The sequence below is a fragment of the Pholis gunnellus genome (genome assembly GCF_910591455.1).
Source record: "Pholis gunnellus genome assembly, chromosome: 18".
NCBI lineage: Eukaryota > Metazoa > Chordata > Actinopteri > Perciformes > Pholidae > Pholis > Pholis gunnellus.
In genome coordinates this window covers 20,317,379-20,344,098 of record NC_136545.1, presented here as the reverse complement: position 1 = coordinate 20,344,098, position 26,720 = coordinate 20,317,379, and the positions used below count along the sequence as shown (strand labels likewise).

The window sequence follows — 26,720 nt, the reverse complement described above, 5'->3', positions numbered from 1 at the left end:
ATGCTTTTGCATCTTATAAACTGAATATCTTTGTAAAATATGCAACTTAAAGAACTTAAGAAATCTTTGACTAAAGGAACAATAATTTGCTGCAAAACGAACAGTTGAGCTGCAACCATTCGTCAGTAAATCGATTATAAATTAATATGCAAATACTTGATAATCAATTCATCGGTTTGAGTAGTTTGAGGGAAATGTCTTGAACGTTCTATCGACTAAACTCGACGAGTAAATAATAATCACGTTAAACAATAGAACGGATTATAAGAACACAGGTTAAGAACATACAGTCACAACAGCATTGCATTTAAAGTTGTTTTAATTAAGGTTATACTTTCACGCTCAGGAAAACAAAAGAATCTGGAGCTTTGGGTCACAACTTTGTTTTAAGAAATTAACCTTTTTATTATTATTATTTTTAGATTTGAAATTCCTTTACACAATACATTTTCCTTTATACGTATTTCAAAATATCTTCTGCTGGTTTGCGCGGTAATATTTTTATGTTCCTATAAGTAGAATCTCTTTTTTAATATAGTTCTCTTTTTGAAAACAACAACAACACAAACAAACATCCATCGGCGTGTTTCTGTCCGGGGTTCACGTGTTGGAAGACGTCAACGTCGGGCCGAGACGGCCGTCTTGCCCGACTCCGACCGAGACAGAGAGGATGATGGGAAAAAAAAACAATGGCCGACACTCCGGAAGAGCTCGAAGGTCAGAGGAGCTCCCGTCCGAAGCGCCAGATATTTGGACCCTTGTAGCGGCACAGAGGGAGCAAGAAGTCCTGTACGGAGGTCTGGATGTTGGCCCCGTGGTGGTGGGGACCCAAACACGCTCTCAGACACCAGGGATGCTCTGGTGCCGGGAACTCCCGACTCTTACTGGAAAGTTATGCTTTTTTGTAAATACGGCTAAGATGGTACATGTATGACACAGAACCCAGCTGACCCGCTCTGTGGTCGACTTCTGGAGTCAAAGCTTCACGTTCTTTGACGTCGGCACACTCGTGCTGCTGTTTGGGCTTTAAAGGATAATCCTCAGGAACTTCCCCTCTAATGTTTTGCATCATCTTTTTTTTGATTAACTGCACTCGCATCCAAACATCCCAACAGCGCTCTATACATGTATCTCAGGTTCTCGTCTGACTGACCTGCTGCAACAACAACAGAACAATAAAACCCCCACAATCTGCCCCGAGGAGAGACCTGGACCGGAACAGGAACACAATGGGTGCTTTTTAGTCATCTCTCCTTACACCGGAGGAAGAAACAACTTAAAACACGCCTCCACGCTTTGTTTAAATATAAACTATGTTGCAAATAGGAAAAAAGCATTCATTGGCTTTATTTCTAAGTTATAAAAACCAAATCTGCTGGTTTTAGTAGGTTCTCTCTCTCCGCTCGTTTATTATTTTAACAATAAAGCACTCTTCTTCTTCTTCCTCCTCCTCCTCATTTTACACATTTCATCCACTTTCTCAGAGATCACTCCAAACCCTACGAACGTTTAGGATAAAACACCAAATATTCCCCCTGCACATGTATTTTTTGTTAACGCCACGTTACTTTAGAAGGCTATTACAGCACGATTTGTCATGCACTTGTCATTTTTCTTGTTTTTATGTGAAATACACCCTCTATACTGCAGATGTGTCTGCAACTAACAGCTGGTTTCTTTATTCTCTAAATCAAAACAGAAACATCTTCTCAAATGGGAGGATTTGATGCTTTTTCCTGTTTTCTATTATTATAAACTGAATATCTTTGTAAAATATGCCGCTTAAATAACTTTAGAAATCTTTGATGGTGATTTTTTCTCCATTTTAAAGTATTTTTTATGGACTAAAGGAACAATAATTTGCTGCACAACGAACAGTTGAGCTGCAACCATTTGTCGGTAAATCGATTATATAGATTAATATGCAAATATTTTGATAATTCATCGGTTTGAGTAATTTCTCAGGGAAAATTCTCTAATTCCAGCTCGTTGGGTGTGAATATTTTCTGGTTTCTTTGCTCCTCTGTGACAGTAAACTGAATATCTTTGAATTTACTAAATACCCCCTAAATACTGCAGATGTGTTTGCAACTACCAGCCGTTTTCTTTTAATCTTCAGTCGTCTTCCACGTCGTCCCCCTCGGACTCCTCGTCCCTCCTCTCGTACACTTTATCCCTCTGCCTCTCCTGGATCTCCTTCATCTCCTCCGCGTACCTCCCGAAGGCTCCTCCGAACTTGCCCCAGGCCTTCAGCGGCACCGTGATGGAGTTCCTGTAGCTGGGCTTCACCTCGCTCACCCGCAGGAACACGCCGTATTTGTTGGAGCCGACGTCGAAGAAGAACCGCTTGGAGTCCACCATGATGGAGGTGCCCTCGGGTAGCTCGCTGCAGGAGGCCGCACCTCCCGCGGCCAGCTCCTCGTCGTCTCCTCCGTAGTCGTCTATGAGCTTCGCCAGCGCGTCTCTGAACTCTATGAGCCCCTGGGCCGGAAGCGCTATGGTCTGTCCGGACAACATGCCACCCGTTGGGCCTCCGACGCCTCCGAAGCCGGGGCCTCGATTTACCGTCTGCCGGATCCGGAGGAACCTCCCGCGCTGGTTCTCCTTCAAGTCCAGGTAGTACTTGCGATTCTCCCGGACGAGAAACTCGCTTTTAAGAGCTCGCCGAGGACCGCCGTCCTCACCCGCGGTGCTCTGGGCGATCTGCTCCGGGCTGCTAGGCCCCAGCTGCGCGTAGTGCTCGATGAAGTCCCCGAGGTAGTCGCGGAACTCCGCTGCCACGGACAGGGAGAGGGTCAGCCGGCTCTTGGAGCCGCCGGCTCCCACCTCGGCGATTTTGATGAACCGGCCTTTGCTGTTCTGCTTCACGTCCAGGTAGAAGCGCTTGTTTTGGATGTCGAGGCGCTTGGACGCCAGCTCCTGGGTCTCCTGGTCCCTCTGGAAATGCTGGAAACCACCACCGCCGCCGCCGCCGCCACCACCACCGCCACCGCCGCCTCCACCTCCACTACCTCCACGCTCACTCCCGCTGTCGCCATCCGCCATCTTTCAGCTCCACCATTCGGCTTCTGCCGCCTCTCTCTCCTGCGTAGCTGCTTTCTGCGTGCACTTCCAGCCAGCGCGCGCTCGTTATGGGTGCACTCCAGGGGAGCGTCGTGATTGGTCCAACCGTCTGTCACTTTCACGAGTTCACACGGTTACGGCTTTGCCATTGGTTGCTTGATTTTTTATCTGTCACGCCCACATGTAAAATATCTCATTAGCCGTTGGTCAGATTGCGGTTCCGTTTACGTGCTTCTTCTTCTACAGTTTTTTTTTTTTTTTTTAAATCGTCGTGATTGGTCCAACCGTCTGTCACATCCACGAGTTCACACAGGTTATGGCTTTTCCCATTTGTACATTACCGCCACCAACTGGTCTGGTGTGTGGATCAGGATGTCTAGTACTTATAGTATAAAAAATAAAGAAAATATACCTGTATAAGAAACTAAACAAAACTTGCTTGATTTTCTCTGCCACGCCCACATGCAAAATCTCTCATTAGCCATTGGTCAGATTGAGGTTCCGTTTGCGTACTTCTTCTTCTACTGTTTTAAAAATAAATCTACTCCGTCTTGTTGTGAAATCTTTGTTTTTATGACATAATATTATGGAAATTATGTGTTTACTTCTGGCTGCAGCTGGTAAACTGTGTCGACATACTTTGTTTTTCCTCACAAAGTTGTAGTGGAAATAACTTTAGAAAAAAAAGAAAAGTGAAATAGTTTTGTGACCGACTCTCATTTGCCAATTTCTAATAATAATGTATTCTGTTATTGTTAGTGGTGGAAGAACTTAGAGTTAAAATAGCAATACAACAGAGTAAAATACTCCATTACAAGTAAAGGTTTTACATTCAAAATGTCACTTAGATATAACAGTACACAAGTGTTATCAGCAAAATAAGTACCACAAGTAAAGTATTAGTTATTGGAACATGAACTCGTGCATGAATGTTAATTAGAACAGCTGGATAGTTAAATCTATAAATATACTGTAGAAATACTCAAGTTACAGTATTGCATTAAAAATCATACTCAAGTCAATGTACGCAAGTATTCACATCAAAATATAAAGTACCAAAAGTAAAAGTACTCGTTATTTCAGAATAGAATAAATTACATAATTATTGGTTAATTAATGTGACCATCTCTTTAATGGGGGGATTAAAAGCCGTATAAAGCAGCATACAAGTGAAATACTCAATGTACAAGTACCTGAAAAGTTACTTGAGTAAATACTCTGTTGGTTCCCATCACAGTGGTACATGTACATGGGAATACTGTTGTTTAATGCTAAGGCAAATATCTGAAAATAGTATTTGTACTACAATAGTACGGTCAAACGTTTTCCTGAAAAACTACCACAATTATGGTAAATGTTAAAATAGTACAACAATACCAGAAGTAAAGAGTCGTAAAGAAGGTGAGCTGACTCAGAAACGTCCTTTATACATTCATCTGTAGATACTTAAAGTACCAGAAGTACTTATTATGCAGAATGACCCATTTCACAATAACATCATATAATATTATTGGAATATAAATATTGATGAAGTACTGTGTTGATTATACTTTAGCAGCCACATTTGTGAATTACATCATCGTTTATTTCTAGATTATGTTTTGTAATATTAATTTGAATCTGAAAAGTAACTTATTAACGTAAAGGAGTAAAAAGTACAATATGTACCTCTGAGATGTAGTGGAGTAGAAGTATAAAGTACCAGAAAATGGAAATATTCAAGTAAAGTACAAGTACCTCAAGATTTGTACTGAAGTACTGTGCTTTAGGGACTAAATATTACACTTACTGCATGTATACAAGTATTACATTATTGCTGCAGTACCCATCTCAGCCCACAGATGGCAGCAGAGTTTCATTTTCCTCTCAGAGATGAAACCACCAGTACCACTCTGGAGGTACTTATACTGCTGTTTGTGTCCCTTTGTGTTCCATCTTCACCAGTACCACTCTGGAGGTACTTATACTGCTGTTTGTGTCCCTTTGTGTCCTATCCTCACCAGTACCACTCTGGAGGTACTTATACTGCGGTTTGTGTCCCTTTGTGTTCTATCCTCACCAGTACCACTCTAATCCAGAATGAAAATAAACACCAGTTGTAGTCACTTTGTAAGAAAATATGTGAAACTGTTCTACGATTTCAAAGATATTTTTTTGTCTATATACTATAAATAAATACTAATACAGCAGTTTCTTTCCTGGAGTGTCAACACAAGACACCCAGTTCATAAAATACTGCAAATATATAAATACTGCAATACTTTCATCGATAGAAAGAGACTAAAAGGACATTTATTCAAATGAAAATCTTCCAGTTTGCCACAAGTCAACATGAATCAATTAAACAATATCTTCCTTTTGACATTATCGGTTACAAACAGCTTCCCTCACGAGACAACACGCACATAATTAGAATCATTAAAACGTCTGGAAGTTTAATTAAGACTCATAAATAAATGACCTGAACGTTAAATCAACACCAAAGTGTTGTTGTTACTCACCTGTCTGACGTCATCTATTGGAGAGATCCTGTGAGTCTCGTGCACCGCGAGGTCCTCCTCAATCTGCACGAGCTTCAACTTCTCTGCTTATTTCCCCCCCGCGTGCATAAAACCAGTCCTCTCTCTTCTGACCCAGCACAGACTAAAGTCCACCTGGTCCGCCTGGACCCTCTGGTCCCTCTGGTCCCAGTGAAACCAGTGAACGGTCCTCACGCGCCTCACTGGAGGTGAACTACTCCAGCAGCACTCACCTGAGCACGTTAGCATGTTAGCACCACACCCCAGCATGCACCTGTTGATGATGCAGCATCTTAGGTGTGTTTCATTTGTCTCACCTGGCGCGCGGGAGGTGTGGTGCACTAAAACCCGGATTCATGATAGGAGATGTCACTATTATATTTTTACATTATGCATAAGGGCAATACTTGGGATAATAAGTATAATTAGCTATATTTAAAATATTCTCAATAAATACAAGTATGCACGCAAATAAATGTAATAAATAGTAACTTTACAATCACAGACTTTTTTAACAAAAAACATTATGTATAGAGATATATTCTATCGATGATCATTAATACTGATGTATATTATATATAAATGTAGTGGAGTAAAAAAAACAATACTACTTGAGTTAAGTACAAGTACCTTTAAAAGGTACTTAAGTGCAGAGATACTTGAAGAAAACACATCAGATGATCTGTAAAGTTTTAATAATGATTTTATTTTAGCGATCTGATTTCACAGAGACACAAACAATTAAAACACTTCATAGATTCCAATTTAAATATATTCAAACTATACAATCAGTTACAAGCACACACACACACACACACACACACACACACACACACACATGTAAACCACATTATTGCACACCACCCTGTTGCATTAGAGCTTCACAGCAGTACCTGTGCCACGTTCCTGATATTCCTTATTGATCCTATTAGGATACGACGAGTACAATCAATACGGTTCTGACAGAATATCACAGTACTGATCACCGTGTCAGTAGTACTGAGGGTAAGCGGCGTAGGACCCCATGAGGGGAGTCGTGGACAGGACTCCCGGGAGGCCGCTGTACTGGTAGAACGAGTCCAGCGGCAGAGAGGGGACGCCGGGCAGAGAGGAGCCGTACTGGAGGCCGTGCGGGTGGACGTCCTGAGCTGCTGCCGCCGAGTGGTACCTGGGGTAAGGACCCGGCCTGTAGGCCTGCAGCTCGGGGTAGTGCAGGAACTGAGAGGCCATGTTAGCGTTAGCGTGGCAGGCGTGAGCCAGGGCGTCCTGCACCGTCCGCTTCAGCTTCATCCGCCGGTTCTGGAACCAGTTTCTGATCTGAGAAGAAGAAGAAGAAGAAAAGGTCTCATGAGGACAGAATATTAACGTAGAGAGAGTCTTAGTGAATATCAGGGAATGTTTTTATATATATATATAAATACTGAAGTTCAATGATGTTCCTCTGTAACTAATATAGATTAAAAATATATGGAAAAATACAACTTTACAAACAAGTAGAAGAGTAAAAACATCAAACAAACGTATATATATATATATATATATATATATATCTGCAACTAAAATATTACGTACATGCCCCCCTAATAATATAAATACATAAAATGAAACAAAGAGTAAATATACAAATAAAATAAAATACAAAAAATGTAGGAAAAATAAATAAAATATAAACTTTAAATAAATAAAATAAAACAAATAAGTGAATACATAAATAAAATGAAAATAAAACCGAATATAAATTAAAAAAGAGCCCCCCCCCCCCCCCCCCCCCAAAACAGTCCAACAAAAAAATCTTGAAAACGTTTAATTACATTATTATATTTTATTTTGATGTATGCAGTTATTCAGTTAATTTGATGTACAACCTTAAAACTGTATTTACTCACACTGACAGGAATTATATTTATGTTTTGAGTCTTAAAATACTGGAATAAGCTGATAAATCAGAGGACATGAGATGTCTCAGGCCACTGATGACCACACACTGACACACTGATGACCACACACTGATGACCACACACTGATGAGAGCTGTTTACCTGTTTGTCGGACAGGTTGAGCTTCTTGCAGAGCTCGGCCTTGTCCTGCGTTCCCAGGTACGCGTTCCTCTTGAAGGACTTCTCCAGGCTGCTAATCTGCTCCGCCGTGAAGGCCGTCCGAGGCCTCCTCCCCAGCGGGGGAGACGGCGGGGAGGTGGAGGTGGAGTCGGCGGAGGCCGGGGGGGAGAGGGAGCGACCCCCTTCACTCTCGTAGCCGGAGGTCTCCTCCTCCGTCCCGCTGCTGAATCCTGCTTCAGTCACTGCAGAGAAGAACCAAGAGGAACCAAGAGGAACCAAGAGGAGCCAAGAGGAGCCAAGAGGAGCCAAGAGGAACCAAGAGGAGCCAAGAGGAGCCAAGAGGAACCAAGAGGAACCAAGAGGAGCCAAGAGGAGCCAAGAGGAACCAAGAGGAACCAAGAGGAGCCAAGAGGAGCCAAGAGGAACCAAGAGGAGCCAAGAGGAACCAAGAGGAACCAAGAGGAGCCGAGAGGAACAAGAGGAGCTCATGTTAGACCCAACCATCAGAGTATTCAGATCCTTTACTGCAGGAAAAGTACTTATACTACACTGTAAAAATACTCCACCACAAGTACAAGTAGAAGAATGTCCCGTGTGAGTGTTGTACTATTATTATATATTCTATCATTAGATTATTATGACTCATGCATTCATGTCTCCATTAATCGATTGGTTTGTACATATTATGTAAAAAAATAGTTAAAAATGTCCAAAGTGACAATGATAAAAGTGAGATAAATGTAAACAACTCGTACGTAGAAGTAGGAAGTAACTCATGTAAAGTACAACACATATGTATTTAATTACAGTACTTTAGTAAATGTACCTCCAATAAAAGTCCCTGCATTCAAAATGTAATAGTTAAATTTGTAATAATAGTTTTCAGACGAGAATTCATGACTGCTGACAAATCCTTCACATGAATAAACACCTCAATGGTCTTTAAACTACATTACAGAGTTTTAAACCGTGTATTCATCGTGTGTGTACTTATTTGATCAAAACGAAGGTTAAAGTGTTGCAAAGTTATGGATTTATAAGCTGATGATACAGTTTGTGCATAAAGTATCATTTGTAAAGTAACTATTTTCAGATAAATGTTAAATAAAAGTGCAGTATTTGCCCTGAAGTGTAATAAAGTGTGAAGTAAAGTAGAAGTACTTGAGTAGATAACCGGACTGAACATACCGTGACTATCACAGCGTTGGTGCTGCAGGCTGAAGGCGTCGAGGCTCCTGCTTTCTTGCTGCTTTGGGGAATTTTCTGACTTCTGTCTGCAGTAAAAACCCGGCAGACTCTCTGAGTGAGTCCCACAGGCGGCGGGTCCTGGTCCAGGGGACGAGCCGGTCTCCGTCCCTGCAGGCTGGCTGCTCTGAGACATCCACTCGATGGAGAAATGTCCCCTCATGGTGACGCTTTGCCCAGAAAAAAAAAGGTCAGAAAAGAGTAAATCCGTGTTGTAAAAGGAAAAAGCAGATTCAGCAGAAGGAAGATGAGCTGGTCTGAGCCGGTCCTGGTCCTGGGGGAGTTTTGAATGCCCCCCTTTTCACAGCTTGTCTGTATTTATAGGAGGCATGAAACTCCCTGAGCCCCCAAGATCAAAGCACACATCCTCCCTCCTTCCCTCCCTCCTTCCCTCCCTCCTTCCCTCCTTTAGTTTTCACAACTGGAGTAATTAAGACGTCTCATTCAGTCTCAATGAGGCTGTTACAACAAGGCTCCAGTGAGTCTGGAGAGGCCCCCCCCCCCCCCCCCCTCCTTCCTGCCCCCCCCCCCCCCCCCCCCCCCAAAATAAGAGATAATAGACTCACCTCTCCCCAAACTGTCTGCATCTCCTCCACGAACCCTCCTCACTGTAAACACATGATATCTCCCTCACACAGTTTAATAATCAATAAATCAATAAATAAATCATGAATAAAATTCACATTAAAATCTGATTCAGAAGATTTATCTTCTTTTGTTTACAGATAATTCTCCTAAAATAAAATGTGATTTATTTACTTTGTTTGACAACAACAATATTTATCATTAAATCCTCATTAATGTGATTATTGGGTTCGTTTTGGATATTCACAGAAAGCATGCTCACTATCTTATTATCAAAGAAACGTTTGTATTTAGTTTAGACTTCGAGTTGCTCATTTCATTTATTTATGTAATATAACTTTATTTAAACACCATGCGGAGACAAAACAGTTGCATGTGTTTCACAGTTTTAATGTTTAAACATTTGAATTACTCAAATAAAAGCACTTCACACGTAAACAGTTAGATTCATTTCTGACATTTGAATTTAAACACTATTGTGAATAACTTTAATAATAACTTTTTACATTTGTACGGTGCTCGTTTCATTTATTTCCTGCTGAATCAATATTTAGATCAAACACATGAAGTTTCATTCTCTTTTAAAGCAGCTGTGTGTTACATTCAATGTGAAATAAACCTGTTTTGATTTTAGACGTTTTTTCATAGAAAACAAGAGTAATTCTTCATGATCAGTGAATATTATATATATATATATATATATATATATATATATATATATATATATATATATGTATACATAGTCTTTATCTCAGGATTAATGATGTAGCGTTGATTAAAGTATAAATGCACGTTTTTACTATTTTATTTACATTCTGTGATGCGAAGAAAGTAAAAAACATAAAAAACATAAAAAACATAAAAAAACATAAAAAACATAAAAAACATAAAAAACAAAAAACAGGATCAAATCAAATCAAATGAGACATTTTAATTTCTAAAGCAACAACTGGACACAAATGTTTCGTTAAAGCTTCTAAGATGAAACATGTTTCTGTGTTTGTGAAAGTCATCTGACTGTCAGAAACATCTGAACTTCTCACAATTTCCTGATATTTTAAAGATCAAAAGATGAATTTATTCATCAAAACAACATCTGCAGACGTCACACTGAGCGTTGTGATAACGAGGGTTTTCTCTCTTCTTTCTGCAGATTCATCGATAATCAAATATTCTTTCTTTTCTTTCTGACATTCATGAAATATTGATGCTCCTCATTTACTGCCGGCACTGAAAACAAGAAGCTGAAAGGAGCCAATAAGTGAGACAATGAGCAGCGAGTGGATCAATGTCCCAGAGGATGATCCCAGAGGATCATCACAGAGGATGATCCCAGAGGATTAAAGTCTCTGATAGAACGAGAGATTTAACGTTGTTCTCTTTGTTTTTATTGATCAGGATTGAAGTAAAGGATCCATCAATGATCAATAATCATGAGAAATATATCTGATTCTACTCGTCTCACATTATTACCAAGAAACAGACATTAATAAATATCATAAAGTAGTTCAGACACTAGTATAAACTCACATTTAAATATCAGATCCTGTTCTTCAGTAAAAGTAAAAATACCACATTTCTATCTCTGTTACAAGTTAAAGTATTTTATTCAAAAGTATTTACAGGTTAAAATACTTAAAGTATCAAAAGTACTTGTTATGGAGCCAGAATGTGCTGTGATATGTAAAAATATTCAAGTTAAAAACAAGTACTTTAGTAGTACTTCCTATTTATGCAAATAAATACCTTTCAACAGGACAAAGTACCCAAAACTCACAGAGATATTATAAAAGTCTGATATATAAATAAAACATGAAATAAAGATAAATCCTACAAAACATCACAAGATTACTACAAACCAGTGTATTCACATCATTTACATAAGTATAAGTACCTCATATATATATATTGGGGATAGTACTCAGATGAAGTATAAGTACCTCATATATACATATTGGGGATAGTACTCAGATGAAGTATAAGTACCTCATATATATATATTGGGGATAGTACTCAGATGAAGTATAAGTACCTCATATATACATACTGGGGATAGTACTCAGATGAAGTATAAGTACCTCATATATACATACTGGGGATAGTACTCAGATGAAGTATAAGTACCTCATATATACATACTGGGGATAGTACTCAGATGAAGTATAAGTACCTCATATATACATACTGGGGATAGTACTCAGATGAAGTATAAGTACCTCATATATACATACTGGGGATAGTACTCAGATGAAGTATAAGTACCTCATATGTACATACTGGGGATAGTACTCAGATGAAGTATAAGTACCTCATATATACATACTGGGGATAGCACTCAGATGAAGTATAAGTACCTCATATATACATACTGGGGATAGTACTCAGATGAAGTATAAGTACCTCATATATATATATTGGGGATAGTACTCAGATGAAGTATAAGTACCTCATATATATATATTGGGGATAGTACTCAGATGAAGTATAAGTACCTCATATATACATACTGGGGATAGTACTCAGATGAAGTATAAGTACCTCATATATACATACTGGGGATAGTACTCAGATGAAGTATAAGTACCTCATATATACATACTGGGGATAGTACTCAGATGAAGTATAAGTACCTCATATGTACATACTGGGGATAGTACTCAGATGAAGTATAAGTACCTCATATGTACATACTGGGGATAGTACTCAGATGAAGTATAAGTACCTCATATGTACATACTGGGGATAGTACTCAGATGAAGTATAAGTACCTCATATATACATACTGGGGATAGTACTCAGATGAAGTATAAGTACCTCATATATACATACTGGGGATAGTACTCAGATGAAGTATAAGTACCTCATATATACATACTGGGGATAGTACTCAGATGAAGTATAAGTACCTCATATATACATACTGGGGATAGTACTCAGATGAAGTATAAGTACCTCATATGTACATACTGGGGATAGTACTCAGATGAAGTATAAGTACCTCATATGTACATACTGGGGATAGTACTCAGATGAAGTATAAGTACCTCATATATACATACTGGGGATAGTACTCAGATGAAGTATAAGTACCTCATATATACATACTGGGGATAGTACTCAGATGAAGTATAAGTACCTCATATATACATACTGGGGATAGTACTCAGATGAAGTATAAGTACCTCATATGTACATACTGGGGATAGTACTCAGATGAAGTATAAGTACCTCATATGTACATACTGGGGATAGTACTCAGATGAAGTATAAGTACCTCATATATACATACTGGGGATAGTACTCAGATGAAGTATAAGTACCTCATATATACATACTGGGGATAGTACTCAGATGAAGTATAAGTACCTCATATATACATACTGGGGATAGTACTCAGATGAAGTATAAGTACCTCATATATACATACTGGGGATAGTACTCAGATGAAGTATAAGTACCTCATATGTACATACTGGGGATAGTACTCAGATGAAGTATAAGTACCTCATATGTACATACTGGGGATAGTACTCAGATGAAGTATAAGTACCTCATATATACATACTGGGGATAGTACTCAGATGAAGTATAAGTACCTCATATATACATACTGGGGATAGTACTCAGATGAAGTATAAGTACCTCATATGTACATACTGGGGATAGTACTCAGATGAAGTATAAGTACCTCATATGTACATACTGGGGATAGTACTCAGATGAAGTATAAGTACCTCATATATTTGGGGATCATCTGTTCTTTGTGTCTGATAACGAGCTGAAGACGATGATCCAGACCTGTGAAGTGGTTCATATCATCATCATCATCATCATCTTCATCACCAGCAGCAGCAGCCTGGATGGACCCGATACTGAGGAGGAAGAGGAGGAAGAGGAGGAAGAGGAGGAAGAGGAGGAAGAGGAGCAAGACAGGCGCTGTTCTGTGTGCAAATAGAGCGAAACAAACACATTGTGTCTTTAATCAGGTCAAACATGAAACAGAGCTTTTGATTAGATAAAGAGAGGAGGAGAGAGGAGAGGAGAGGAGAGAGGAGAGGAGAGGAGAGAGGAGAGAGGAGAGAGGAGAGGAAAGGAGAGGAAACAAAAGGAGAAAGGACTCTTCATATCAGCTACATAGTAAAAGTATTATCAGAAAACAAGTATTTCTGAAACAAAATCCTGTTAAAGTGAATATTTGTAGTAAAGATGTGATCAGTTTATCAGACCAATGACGACCTCGTTGACCTTTGAACTGATCCGATCAGCTGTCTATGGTTCATCATCAGATAAACTATATAAGGACTTATTATACTTATATATACAGATTATACTTTGTAAAACATAGTATAAATGTTATAGATTCTGATTTCACAGTAAAATGATGAATCAGTCGGTTTGAACCTTTGTGACCTTTGACCTTTTGATTCACAATAAAATGTTTGTTTAAACATGAAGTAAAAGTACCTGATATATACATATAGGTAGTACTCAGATAGAGTAAAGTACCTGATATATACATGTTAGGGGTAGTACTCAGATAGAGTAAAGTACCTGATATATACATATAGGTAGTACTCAGATAGAGTAAAGTACCTGATATATACATATACTGTAGATAGTACTCGGGTCCTTAAGGAAACACGAGGCCGACGTAGTTTTACATTTTATTCCCGGCGGCCATAAAGCAGCGGAGGAGCCTCAGGTCGGCTGAGTTCTTCTGTTTTTGAGGAGGAGAAATTTAAATGTCACAATCTAAAGACATCTAGACTCCCCCCCCCCCCCCCCACCTCCCCCCCCACCACCTCACCCACGTGAGGAGGGGAGTCGCAGCGCCTGCTTGTCCACCGGGACCGGTCCCACCGGCCCCCCATCAAAGCCCCGGGAGCCTTTGATGGGGGCTGATAGGGATCAATGGGGACAGAGGAAGAGGTCCTAACTGAGCGCGTCACAGACGGGCCGGCAGAGGAGATCAATGATTATTGGGGCGTCATCAGAGCGCCTTCATCTGCATCAGCAGCCATCGACCGCTTTACATCTCAGGTCACATTCAAACGGGGAAACATTTACTTTATTCTATTTATTTTGAACTGAAGTGTTTAAATATGTATTTAACATTTTTAAAAATACAAATGTAACATTTTAACATATTTGTATTTCTACTTTTCCTCTTAATAATTTACATTTTAGGTGTTTTTTTAAGCTCCTTTGTGCTAAACTGCAGCAATCATGTTTTAAATATAGATCTTTAAATGATTAACAGCAGGACGAGCGTATCACAGAAACTAAAGATGATTGAAGATGAACTCATGCAGCGCATTGATCTCTACATTTGAGTAGAATAAGTAGTGAGGTCACATGTGGATTCATCCGCCGCTGAAAACAGTCCCCCATAAATGCCCCATGCTCTCTTTTTAAAAGCAGAAACTGTATATTTGTGATGAATTGTCGTATCTGGAGCCGAGACTCAGACAGGAAGTCAGAAACACGTCGACTCATCAGGTTTGATGACGATAATAAAAACAAAGCAGATTCTCCTTCAAAGCTTCTGTATTCAAGACGCGTTTCAGCGAGTTATTTAGGATTTTATCTCTAAAAAAAGCTGATAAAGACGGAGACACGAGCTGCAGAGATGTGAGCGCCGGGTCGGGACATGTGTCTCCCTCTGGTCTCCCTCTGGTCTCCCTCTGGTCTCCCCCCTCGGGGGGGTCGAGGTGTGTTTGTGTCCATAACAGAGCAGCAAACAGGCCCATTAGAGATCAAAGGCTCTGAAGGGAGCCAATCAAAGACGAGCTCAGCAGGAGACGGTCACCACACAGACAGCAGCAGGGACGAGACACACACACACACACACACACACACACACGGTGAACCAGACTGTGATCCTGACGTGTGTGTGTGTGTGTGTGTGTGTGTGTGTGTGTGTGAACACAACAGATGTAAACAAGGATTATGCAGAAAAGAAACCCTCGAAAAAAAAGTTAAAAGTTGCAAATAAACAAAGATTTTAAGGCTCATTTCACTCAAATAATATAATAACTAATATTGAGAAATGCTAAATCTGTGTTTAATGGAGGTCGATGTGTTTCTGTTTGTGCTGAAATATTCACACAGACAGAAATAAGAAAAGAGTCCTGGTAATGAAATAAATACTGATGTAAAAAGATCTGATGACTCGAAGGAATTAGAAGGTATTTTGAATTACGCATCATCATCAGCGGAGCGAGTACTTTTACTTTAAGTACATCAAACTGAGAATACTCTGACTCTGCTGTATTGGTTCTTTTACCACTCGGTATATTCACTTTGTACTATTCTGAAAAGTTGGTTGTAATATTGTACCTTTAGTTCTGTAAATATATATTTAGTAAAAGCTATTTTCCAGAGATGGTTGATACTCTAAAGCAGAGCTTTGCAGGACGTTTACTCGTATCGGAGTATTTTTATTGTACTTCCTCTTTGACTCTTTGTTTTAGTAAATACGTGATTACGTTTCTATTAATTGCTGGTAACAAACAGAAACTAGACCTCATTAGTTTGAAGAAGCTGAAAGAATTAACATTTCCACAGAGAAGTCTGCGCTCAGAGCAGACTGAGAGTCTCCTCCGTCCTCCTTTTGTTCACACATACGGCGACAAAAACACAGACGTGTCGATGGAGACGAAGAAATAAAAGTTCTTCAGACCCGAATACAGACACGCCGTCACAACGCGGAGGTCACTGCTCCTCCTCAAGAGACGGAGATACACAGGAGGAGGAGGAGGAGGAGACACAGGAGGAGAAGAAGAAGGATTAAGAGGAGGAAGAAGAGAAGAAGAACAAAAGGAGGAGGAGGAGAAGAAGGATTAAGAGAAGGAGGAGGAGGAGAAGGAGTGTGTGTTCATGTCAGAGAGGAGAAGGAGGCGTGAGCACCGACGCTGTCTTTGATGTTAAACTGGTATTTAGAGGTTAATGAGGCTGTTAGGGAGAGGTGAAGGAAACACACACACACACACACACACACACACACACACACACACACACACACACACACACACACACACACACACACACACACACACACACACACACACACACACACACACACACACACACACACACACCTTTGCTTTTTCTGTTAAATGATGGGTAATTACATTTTTCTTTTTCTTTTAACGGTTATTTGAATGAAACACGTGAGAAGTTTGAAATGCGTCTTCAGAGGAACCGAGAACATCTGAAACACGACGAGGAGACGCAGACTGATTTATCTCTAAAAGGTCAAAAGTCAAAGTGGTTTGATCTTTAACAAAGTGTTTTATTTCAGTTTATCTCCTGTTTTTAAATGTTGAATCTTAAGCCGTCAGATTAACGCAGCGCAGCAACAAACACGACATTTCCTCTAGAACGGAGCAGAACGTAGCAGCAAATATAAATACTCGAGTGAAGTAAAAGTAGCTCAAACTTTAACCGACTCCTCGCTGCTCACACTGTGGTTTCATCTGGAATGTTGAGATAAGAAGAAGCCGTTGTAGAATACGGGTCAGTAGTACACAGCTGCGTGTGTTTGAGGGGAAACGTTCCTTTAAAACGCAGTAAAAACACAGTAAAACGCTGTAAAACGTGTCCCGATTACCAGTTGTAGGAAAACATCAAAGTAGAAACGAGCTCAGTCGTTATCTTCTGGATCAAACTAAAGTGTTTCAGCTTCTTGTTTGATTGAATTGAACTCTTATCATGTCTGTTGTTGTTTATCATGATCCCGTCTCTGGTCCAGACTGTAATATTTAAATATATTTGATGTACTTTCAGGATGAATGCTCTGACTTTTCCTCTGGCGCCACCATGAGGTTCACCTTTAAGATCAACACAACAACAAAAAAGACCTGGTGAAGCAGCGTGGCATCATGGGAGTTGTTGTCTTCAATGCAGTGTTTTTACCACAGAGGTCTCGAGCTGATTAAAACTCTGAATAACAGGAACTTCACGTTAAAAACATCTGAGTTTCTCCGGCGCTTTCCGGAGGACGCAGGAATTCCTGGAGGAGCTGAGAGATGAGCTGATGCTTAATTTAACTTAAGATCCAGACGTCCGACAACTAAAATATTTAATCTGGTTCAAAACCACCAAGATCTAAAAGGTGTGAATATGTGGCTTAAAACTGGTTAAATATTCAGTTTATAAAAGCTTCTATCAGAAAACAACACTGCTGATACGATGCCACCGACAGGCGAATAAATATATTATATATATAAAACATACGGCTAGTTGTTTTTACACATTTTAATGTAGAAAGGTAACATATTATACCTTTAATGTGAACATCTTTTATATAACAGTTCAGCAGATTAACGTAGAAGCGAGATCACAGAACTTCATCGCTCAGTTTTCAATGTTTAATTGAAGATACCAGTTTATTAGGGACACCTATCGTTATATATATATATATATATATAAAAATATATATTTCTTTCTCTATATATACGTATATTTCAAAACACAAATAAAGCAACAAACAGACAAAAACAAACATAAGACCTGAATAAAACAGTTTAATTAAACAGTTGAAGTAAAACTGATAAAAATTAAACAAACGACCAATTTTTCTGTAGAAATAAATTTTGAGGAGTGATTTAAAAGAACTGATTGCTTCTTTTAGTTCCTTTCATTCGTTTTACCTCGGTGTACCTAATAAACTGGCAACTTCACAATTAAGTCCACCACAGCGTTGTGCAGCAGTTTATAGTTGTATATAAATCTACTGTCCACCAGGGGGCGACTCCTCTGGTTGTATAGAAGTCTATGAGAAAATGACTCTACTTCTCTCTTGATTTATTACCTCAGTAAACATTGTAAACATGAGTTTATGGTCTCAATCTCTAGTTTCAAGTCTTCTTCAATACAGCATGATGTTCATTTAGTAAATGATGGTCCATTTAGAGTCACACAGACCATAAAGCAGGGGATGCTTTAGGGGCGGGGCTACACAGTGATTGACAGGTCACAGCGTCTCTACGTCACTCCTCCTCAGTCCAAATATGGTCATTTCCTGTTCACTGGCTGCCAAAAAAAAAACATGGCGACGGTCGCAATCCAAGATGGTGACGGCAAAATCGTCAAACTCGAGGCTTCAAAACATCAGTCCAGAAACCAACGGATGACGTGTTCCTTTTACTTGAGATTGTTGCGATGAAAGATAAAATGTATTTATTAAAGAGGTTCAAATGAGTCTCATAGTTTAAAACATGTGATTTGTTTTGGTTGTCAAATAAACTTTTAAACTTGTTGATTTGTGAGTAAATATTCATCCGGGATTATGAACGGACCCTTATGTGTTGTTACGTTCAGCTTCCTGTACCTGCTCGGTCCTCATCAGGTGTGTTCAGGCGTTTCTCTCTGACGGAGGAATGAACTCCAGACCAAGATGAGCAAATATCTCCTCCTCTGACGAAGCTCTCAGGTATCTACTCTGTAGGGAGTAGTGATTCAAAAAAGACAAACTATAAACTGTGCAAGGAAAGAGACGGATAACGTGAGTTGAATGGTTCAACGTGTTCTCAAACAACGCTTCTTACGATATCTTAAGAAAAAGTTACTCCTCATTATTTGTTCGTTTTCCTACAAAAGTCCAGCAACACGAGTCAATTTCTGCTCATTACATGAAAAATATAAAACATACAAAAAAATAAGCTTCCGTCTTCACAGGAAACAAAAAGATCGTGAAATACGTAGTTAGGTTTAATAAAAGATAATAAAATACGTAGTTAGGTTTAACAAAAGATCGTGAAATACGTAGTTAGGTTTAATAAAATATTGTGAAATACGTAGTTAGGTTTAATAAAAGATCGTGAAATACGTAGTTAGGTTTAAGAAAAGATCGTGAAATACGTAGTTAGGTTTAATAAAATATTGTGAAATACGTAGTTAGGTTTAAGAAAAGATCGTGAAATACGTAGTTAGGTTTAATAAAATATTGTGAAATACGTAGTTAGGTTTAATAAAAGATCGTGAAATACGTAGTTAGGTTTAAGAAAAGATCGTGAAATACGTAGTTAGGTTTAATAAAATATTGTGAAATACGTAGTTAGGTTTAATAAAAGATCGTGAAATACGTAGTTAGGTTTAAGAAAAGATCGTGAAATACGTAGTTAGGTTTAATAAAAGATCGTGAAATACGTAGTTAGGTTAATAAAAGATCGTGAAATACGTAGTTAGGTTTAAGAAAAGATCGTGAAATACGTAGTTAGGTTTAATAAAATATTGTGAAATATGTAGTTAGGTTTAATAAAAGATCGTGAAATACGTAGTTAGGTTTAAGAAAAGATCGTGAAATACGTAGTTAGGTTTAATAAAAGATCGTGAAATACGTAGTTAGGTTAATAAAAGATCGTGAAATACGTAGTTAGGTTTAAGAAAAGATGGTGGCTTGGGTTAAAATAATTCCTGTTTTTGTGTGAACAATCCACCTCCCTTCCCAACCGCCCTTTGTGGTTTTATTTGCAGTCTTTATACTTCCTGCTTCATGATTACATGAATTACGCACATAACACATTTACTTTCGTAGTTATATCTACGAACGCTGTGAGCGGTGCATCAGAAGGCTCACCTGTCTGTTATCGTACAGAGCGTGGCTGCTCAGAGACATGGCCTTCTCGTGACCCGCCCAGCGTCGCAGCTCTCTCTCAAACAGCTGCAGAGAACATGGAGTCAGTGAAGGCATCGTTCACCGTAGAACATGTTACAATAGGTCACTTATGAACGGGTCACCTTGGATCCGGTCCAGCCCAGCAGAGCGAAAGCAAACTGGCTGATGGGAGAAACCACCAGGTCCACTCTCACAGCTCTCCACGGCTTCAGTCCTTCACCTTTGACCTGCGACACGGCCGCAGGACTACTGCTGCACGGCTCCGTCTCCTCGGCTCCTCGTCTCGCCTCCTCGGCTCCTCGTCTCGCCTCCTCGGGCAGTTTGAAGACGGAGAAACACCTCTCGAAGCGGTCCATGTTGGAGGAGGGCCGGCCGGGACCATCCTCAGCCTCCAGGTAAGAGTTTCTCGAAGTTTTCTGGTACAAGAGGAAACCCTGGAGAGACATAAAACTGTTACTGTTAGATTTTCCTCTTTCCAACGGTCCTTGAACACATCATGTGTTACTAATGCTTCCATCAGAAAAAGCAACAAAAACAAAGCTTAAAATTGTGATATTTCAAGAAAAAAACTATATTCTGCGTGTCTCATTTAAAATGTTGTCTCAAATAAACAGTCATGACGGGTCTGTTTCTATAGAGAGGAACAGGACTTTTATTTTGAAGTGAAAATCAAGACCACAGAGAGCAAAATGTGACGGGAGCAAAACACGAGGGTTCAAAAGAAGCACCAACATGTTGACATGAGACTCTACCTGAGAGTCCAACCAGGAGACGACTTTGGGCATCAGCCCCGCCTCTCTGCCCTCCTCTGGGTGCGTTATCAGGAAGTCGACGTCGTGGCCCGTCAGCTTCCCTCTGGAGAGACGGCGCCGTAGAATAAAATGTTTAACGTGAGTGAAATGAAAAGAGTCCAACATCGGAGCAGGGGACTCCTCTGGATGATCTGATGATAAAGTCCCACCAGAACATAACAACAACCTTTATTAATAGAAATTAAATTCATTAATGCAAACTGGACCCAGATCAGCGGCACTATATGCAGTTATTTAAGATTCTTTTCTATGAGACAGATTATTTTATAAAACGTCTCCCGACAGCCTGCAAACCACATCCAGAAACATTTAATAACCAGCAGATGATGAATACATCCTGAGGCTTAAAAAGACTACAGACATGCAGACACGTAGAAGTTACATCTGTAAATGCAAAGAGAAGAATTCTGTTTCCAAAATGTGTTTTTCCATCAACTATCTTGACGATATGTTGAAAAGATGTTTAGTTGAGCCCGTGGCTACGTTTACCTCGGAAGCCTCCGGATTATTGTAGCGTTCTGATGAACTTTCATTTAAACTTTGAGCGTCGTGAGAGCGTTGTGTGATTTTACTCTTTTACCTCCTGAATCCTCCGATCAGAGTCACCCGAGCCCCCGGCAGCACGGACGCGACGGCTTCCTCCACGACGGCGGCGACGGCGTCGGCCTCGGCCCTCGTGACGGGCTGGTTGAGGTCTTCGTAGTGCCGCAGACCTAAAGAGACGACAACGCGCTCGCTCAGAAGAGGAACGAGATGAGCTGCAGAGCGAATGCAGACGGAACACTCGCCTGCTTGTTGAGCTCGGTTGAGTGTTTGCTCTGAATCCTGCAGCTGCTGGAGGCCGACGATCCGCTCTCTGATCCACCGCTCGGCTGTTTTCACTCCAACTCCAAAGATACCTGTTAAAACCTGAAATACACACGAACTCCTGTGTGATACAGTCAGAAAAAACTAAACTAGAGTGTGATGATGATGATGATGATGAAGGAACAACAGTGAGGCTCATTGGTGTGACTAATAAAACGTGTTAAATAAATGTACTGTAAAGAAAATAGAATATCAGCAGAGCGACTCGAGCCACCAGGTGGAGCTCAAGAGAAAGACTCGCTGCAGGATAAAAGCTACTGCAAGGCATTGTGGGTAACTCGACATGCAACGTCTAGCTGATTATTGTTCAAGAAATCTTTTTAACTGAAAAACTGACGTCAACGTTAAGACTTCAAGAAAGACAAACGTGGAAAAAGCATTTAAATTGTTTTGTTCTTGTTTTCTCAGCATCATTGTTTCATCGGAAAGATTTACAAATTTACAAATTTTACAAATAAAGACTTCAGTGGAACAAAACTAATCTGAGTCTACTTGTGACTCAATGACCTGATGAGACGTTTAAACAAAGAGCAGGAAGTTAAAATAGTGTTTTTAAAACAGAATTGTGTGAATGAGTAATATCTTGTATCCTCATGACGTTATGATTCATCACTGATATTATTCTAGAATGTTCAAATGTTTACTTTAAGAGTTTTAAACATATTTTGATGATTATCTGAATAAAAGATGGCTGATCGCAATTATTTTGGACGTGATAATCCTGACATGTGATTTTAGAACACTGCATTTGAGTTTATGGGTAAAAAAAAACAAACCTTCAGCGCGTTAAACCGCTCAGACTGCTTCGTAGCTTCAACTTCACTCGACGCTCCGTTCTCCAAGACGTCCTACGAGGAGAGAGACAGAAACGAGTCACTGGAACCTCTTTGAAATGTGATGAAGTAGATCAACGGCGTATTAATCCTTCATGCTGACTTTGATGACTCTGAGCGAATGTCCTCCGAGACACGGGAGACCTCTGAGCTGCGTCAAACCCGTCACGGGTTCGGGGAGAGACTTCAACACGGCGGCGGCTCGTCGAAACGCGACGCCTCGTCCGTCCTCGTCACTGAGCTCGGCGTTTTCAGCCAACAGCGACAACGCGTCCTGAGACAGAAAACACGAGATTTAATCTAGATTTATATTTAGTTAACGTCAGTATATTTATATATAGGAGATCTGGGGGGGGGGGGGGGTTTACGGTGAGGACGGCGTTGTGGTTGTCCAGAGTGGTTCGTCTCTGACAGGCGTAGCTCGGTGTAGAAAACGCCTCGACCTCCACTTCATTAATCTGCTGCTCCTAAAAGAGACAGAAGGACTAAAGGGACAGTTCACCCAAAAACAGGAAGTGACCATATGTGGACTGAGGAGGAGTGACGTAGAGACGCCGTAAACGTCTCTGGTAGAGACCTGTCAATCACTGTGTAGCCCCGCCCCTAAAGCATCCCCTGCTTTATGGTCTGTTTGACTCTAAATGGACCATCATTTACTAAATGAACATCATGCTGTATTGAAGAAGACTTGAAACTAGAGATTGAGACCATAAACTCATGTTTACAATGTTTACTGAGGTAATAAATCAAGAGAGAAGTAGAGTCATTTTCTCATAGACTTCTATACAACCAGAGGAGTCGCCCCCTGGTGGACACTAGAGAGAATGCAGCTTTAACACATGAAGCTGTGACTTCACTTGACAAAACCGAAGGTTGTCGCCCGGTTTGGATATTTGTGGAGCGCTCCGCTCTCCTTAACGCTACTCAATAGAAACCTTTTTTTGGATGATGGGTGAGCAGAATGTTTATTTATTTGGGAATAAATCAGAAGTACCTCCATGAAGGATTATTAGACTGCATTGGTGTTCTCCACATGAGTATAAATAATAATATATTGTTGTTGCATGATAATTGCTATTGGAGCTATTAAGGATTTCACACAAATAATTACAACTAAATTACATATTAATTGCTAAATAACATCAGTGATTGAAATGAATAAACAAAGGGGCCGATATAGAAGAAGTGAGTCTCGTGATGATGCGTCTTCTCGTGAGTTAAAGTGAAGCGTACCTGTAGTTTGTGTCTGTCCAGTATTTCAACGGGACGTCCCGCCCGCATGCTCTCTGTGAACCAGCTGACGTCCAGCAGGTGAGCGGGTGATCCGACCTGAGACTCCAGCCACCTTCTGACCTCCTCACCGGAGTTATTCTCACAGATCACGTGTGTGACTCTCTCACTGTGGACAGACACACACAGGTGGTATTATTTGTGTTTAATGCTTTCAATCAACACATGATAGGTTTGTATGTTTGATTTAATAAGTATTTAAAGAAGAAAAATGTCCCCCGTGAATGTTCTACTGCTATTTATTCTGTGATTACATTATTATGACTCATGCATTAATGTAAAAGCAGGATTTTACTGTTGGTCGAGCTCTTTTTAAACTATTAACTCATTTTTTCACTAATATTTGAATATAATTAAAATCCCTACGAATATATTAATATTATTCAAAATATCACTAATATATTCATATTATTAAAAGTATTACTAACCCATTAACATTATTAAAGTATTACAAATAAATTATTCACATTATAAAAAAAGATAAGCTGGAACGTGAAATGTTTTAACATTTATTTGTCAAAATAGTTTTTAATTTATTTTCATCAATCGACTAATCCTTTCAGCTGTGCTCGGTAGTTTAAATTCACACAAAACATATTTTATAAACTTTTCGTGTTTTCTTAATTTTGTGAAGTAAAGCTGTCAGATACATGTAGAGATATAAAAGTATAAAGTGGTACAAGTACCTCAAGTACCTCACCTGAGTAAAAACTATAAACTTTAATTTCTCTGCATATCATTAGACGTCACCTGCACAGCTCCTCCACCTGGAATCCGTTCTTTCCTCCGAGCTGAGAGAGGAAAGCCCTTCGACTGGCTCCCATCTTCCTCTCCAGCAGAAACAAGACCACCTGAGGGAACCTGGTGGGTGACGTGACGTCATCGCTCCCAGCGCTCCCAGCACCGGAAGAGACGACTTTCCGTCTCTTTAATGGCACCATGTTGTTCAATAACACGTCAAAACCAACAGATAACACGACGAGTCCACGGCTCTGTCTGAGGCCGGTTAGCGGTGCAGAAAGCCACAGAAGAAAAGCTGCAAACTTCTCCTGTGCGAAGAGCGCAACCGGATGCAGCTGTGACGCTGCGCCGACTCCACCGACTCCACCTGCGCGTCACAAAAATAGTTCCGAGTGGAAACTGCGCGATACGCTCAGACTGCCCGTTTAACGGCTATGGAACCATTTTTGTTATTATACATATGAAACAAAATCATTGTTCAAACTCAGATATGGTATGTCCGAATTCATTATTATATGTTATACTACTACTACTATCATTAATGATAATAATAATAATTTGATTTGGTAAATCAACATTTTACTTACCATCTCATAATCCTGACGTAGTATTACATTACAATTTTTTTAATTTAGTATCTCAAAATTTGTATTAACTTCGTTTAGACTTAGCACCAGTACATTTTTTGCAAATTGCAAATTATTGGATAATTGTTTCCAATATATAAAACGTATATTTGCCTCAGAGATGTAGTGGAGTAGAAGTATAAAGTTCAATAAAACTCAATACAAGTTCAAGAACTTCACAATTGTACTTAAATATACTTTCCACCACTGACCTTGGCTGATAAATACTGATTCTTCTCCTATAATGACATCATAGTACAGATGACGAGGACCTTCAGCTCTTCGTTCATTACATGGTCAGACATGACTGCACTGATTACTACCTGCTGCACGAAACCTCGTCATCAACAGCTTCAGGGAAATACAAATGAACTGTAAGTTTAGTCTCATAATCACTTTTATCAGTGTACAGTCAGATAGTTTAGTCCGGTGGTTCCCAACCTCTGGGTCAGGCCCCTCCAAAGGGTCACCAGATAAATCTGAGGGGGGCTTGAGGTGGTTAATGGGAAAGAAGAAGAAGACACTAACTGCGGATAGACAAATTTGTATATATATGTTTTTTTTTGTGTAAAATAGAGGAAAATGTTATCCAATATATAAAATGTACTATATCTGCCTCAGAGATGTAGTGGAGTATAAGTAAAGTTCCAAACTTCACAATAGTACTTTATTATATATACTTTCCACCGTTGAATGTGGTTGATAAATACTAGTTCTCCTCCTATAATCACACCATAGTACAGATGACGAGGATGATAAGATGTCTGCTGTTACTGCAGCTCTGGGCTCATTAATGGTCAGACATGACTGCACTGATTACGACCTGCTGCACGAAACCTCGTCACCAACAGCTGCAGGGAAATAAAAACGAGCTGCAGCTAAATTCAGAGATTGTTAAGACATCGTGTGCGGATCATTTAGTTCTCACTTCTCCTCATTATGATTTACAGAAAAGCTCACTGACTCGTTACGTAACTTAAGGCACATTAAATAATAAATAAACTATGATGTTTTTGCAAAATAATGTCATCTTGTGTTTGGATTTGAATATTTTACTCAATAAAAACTTAATATGTATCTTCATTGGAAGTGCTTCAAAAGGAAGATTATCCTGCTTTAAATGAAGAGAATATAATAATGTCAAACAGTGAAATAAACCATTTGATGTACAGTAACTCTGAAGCTATTTAAGAATACAAGAGGAAATACAAGAGGAAATACATGCGAATATTAGTGGTAGATTGGTGTCAGATCCTCTTTCTATTTACATTTCAGTTTTATTTTTCATGAAACGAAATCTACAGCGAGACACTAACATCTGGCAATATATCAGCAATATTCATATTACATTTATGATATTGTACAAAATATGTTTGATGTCTTTTTTTAGAAACAGTGATCACCATTATACAATTTAAATTGTCAAACTGTAAAAAATACAAATGTTGGTGACATTTCTCTT

At 39.6% G+C, this 26,720-nt stretch overlaps 3 protein-coding genes across 4 annotated transcripts; all 3 read right to left on the bottom strand.

Moving 5' to 3' along the window:
* Nucleotides 1–301: 301 nt before the first annotated feature.
* purbb (purine-rich element binding protein Bb) lies at nucleotides 302–3,045 on the bottom strand (the record flags this gene model as incomplete). Its single annotated transcript, XM_079178775.1, has 1 exon — nucleotides 302–3,045. The coding sequence occupies one exon, from the start codon at nucleotides 3,043–3,045 to the stop codon at nucleotides 2,116–2,118; it is 930 nt and encodes a 309-aa protein (XP_079034901.1). The 3' UTR covers nucleotides 302–2,115.
* A 3,527-nt stretch (nucleotides 3,046–6,572) lies between these two features.
* Nucleotides 6,573–9,046, bottom strand: ved (ventrally expressed dharma/bozozok antagonist; the record flags this gene model as incomplete). Its single annotated transcript, XM_079178740.1, has 3 exons — nucleotides 6,573–6,899; nucleotides 7,621–7,880; nucleotides 8,827–9,046. The coding sequence occupies 3 exons, from the start codon at nucleotides 9,044–9,046 to the stop codon at nucleotides 6,573–6,575; spliced, it is 807 nt and encodes a 268-aa protein (XP_079034866.1).
* An 8,767-nt stretch (nucleotides 9,047–17,813) lies between these two features.
* Nucleotides 17,814–24,975, bottom strand: polm (polymerase (DNA directed), mu). 2 transcript variants are annotated; one of them, XM_079178961.1, is made up of 12 exons: nucleotides 24,642–24,975; nucleotides 23,835–24,000; nucleotides 22,970–23,068; nucleotides 22,705–22,875; nucleotides 22,545–22,616; nucleotides 21,690–21,810; nucleotides 21,482–21,614; nucleotides 20,842–20,944; nucleotides 20,212–20,523; nucleotides 20,051–20,134; nucleotides 18,803–18,913; nucleotides 17,814–18,618 (listed from the first exon to the last, which is right to left on the bottom strand). In XM_079178961.1, exons 1-11 carry the CDS (start codon nucleotides 24,830–24,832, stop codon nucleotides 18,827–18,829), a joined length of 1,539 nt encoding a protein of 512 aa, XP_079035087.1. In that variant the 5' UTR covers nucleotides 24,833–24,975; the 3' UTR covers nucleotides 17,814–18,618; nucleotides 18,803–18,826. The 2 variants fall into 2 exon arrangements, with proteins under 2 accessions (XP_079035087.1, XP_079035086.1); XM_079178960.1 differs by having other exon boundaries at nucleotides 17,814–18,913.
* Between the last annotated feature and the right edge of the window lie 1,745 nt (nucleotides 24,976–26,720).

Excerpts from the sequence above, each read along its gene's own strand:
- polm (XM_079178960.1), bottom strand. The coding sequence starts at position 24,832 with ATGGTGCCATTAAAGAGACGGAAAGTCGTCTCTTCCGGTGCTGGGAGC. Across the intron at positions 20,945-21,481 it reads CTGATCGGAGGATTCAGGAG|AGGGAAGCTGACGGGCCACG; the intron begins GTAAAAGAGTAA and ends CCGTCTCTCCAG. Across the intron at positions 18,914-20,050 it reads CTCTGTACGATAACAGACAG|AGTAGATACCTGAGAGCTTC; the intron begins GTGAGCCTTCTG and ends TACTCCCTACAG.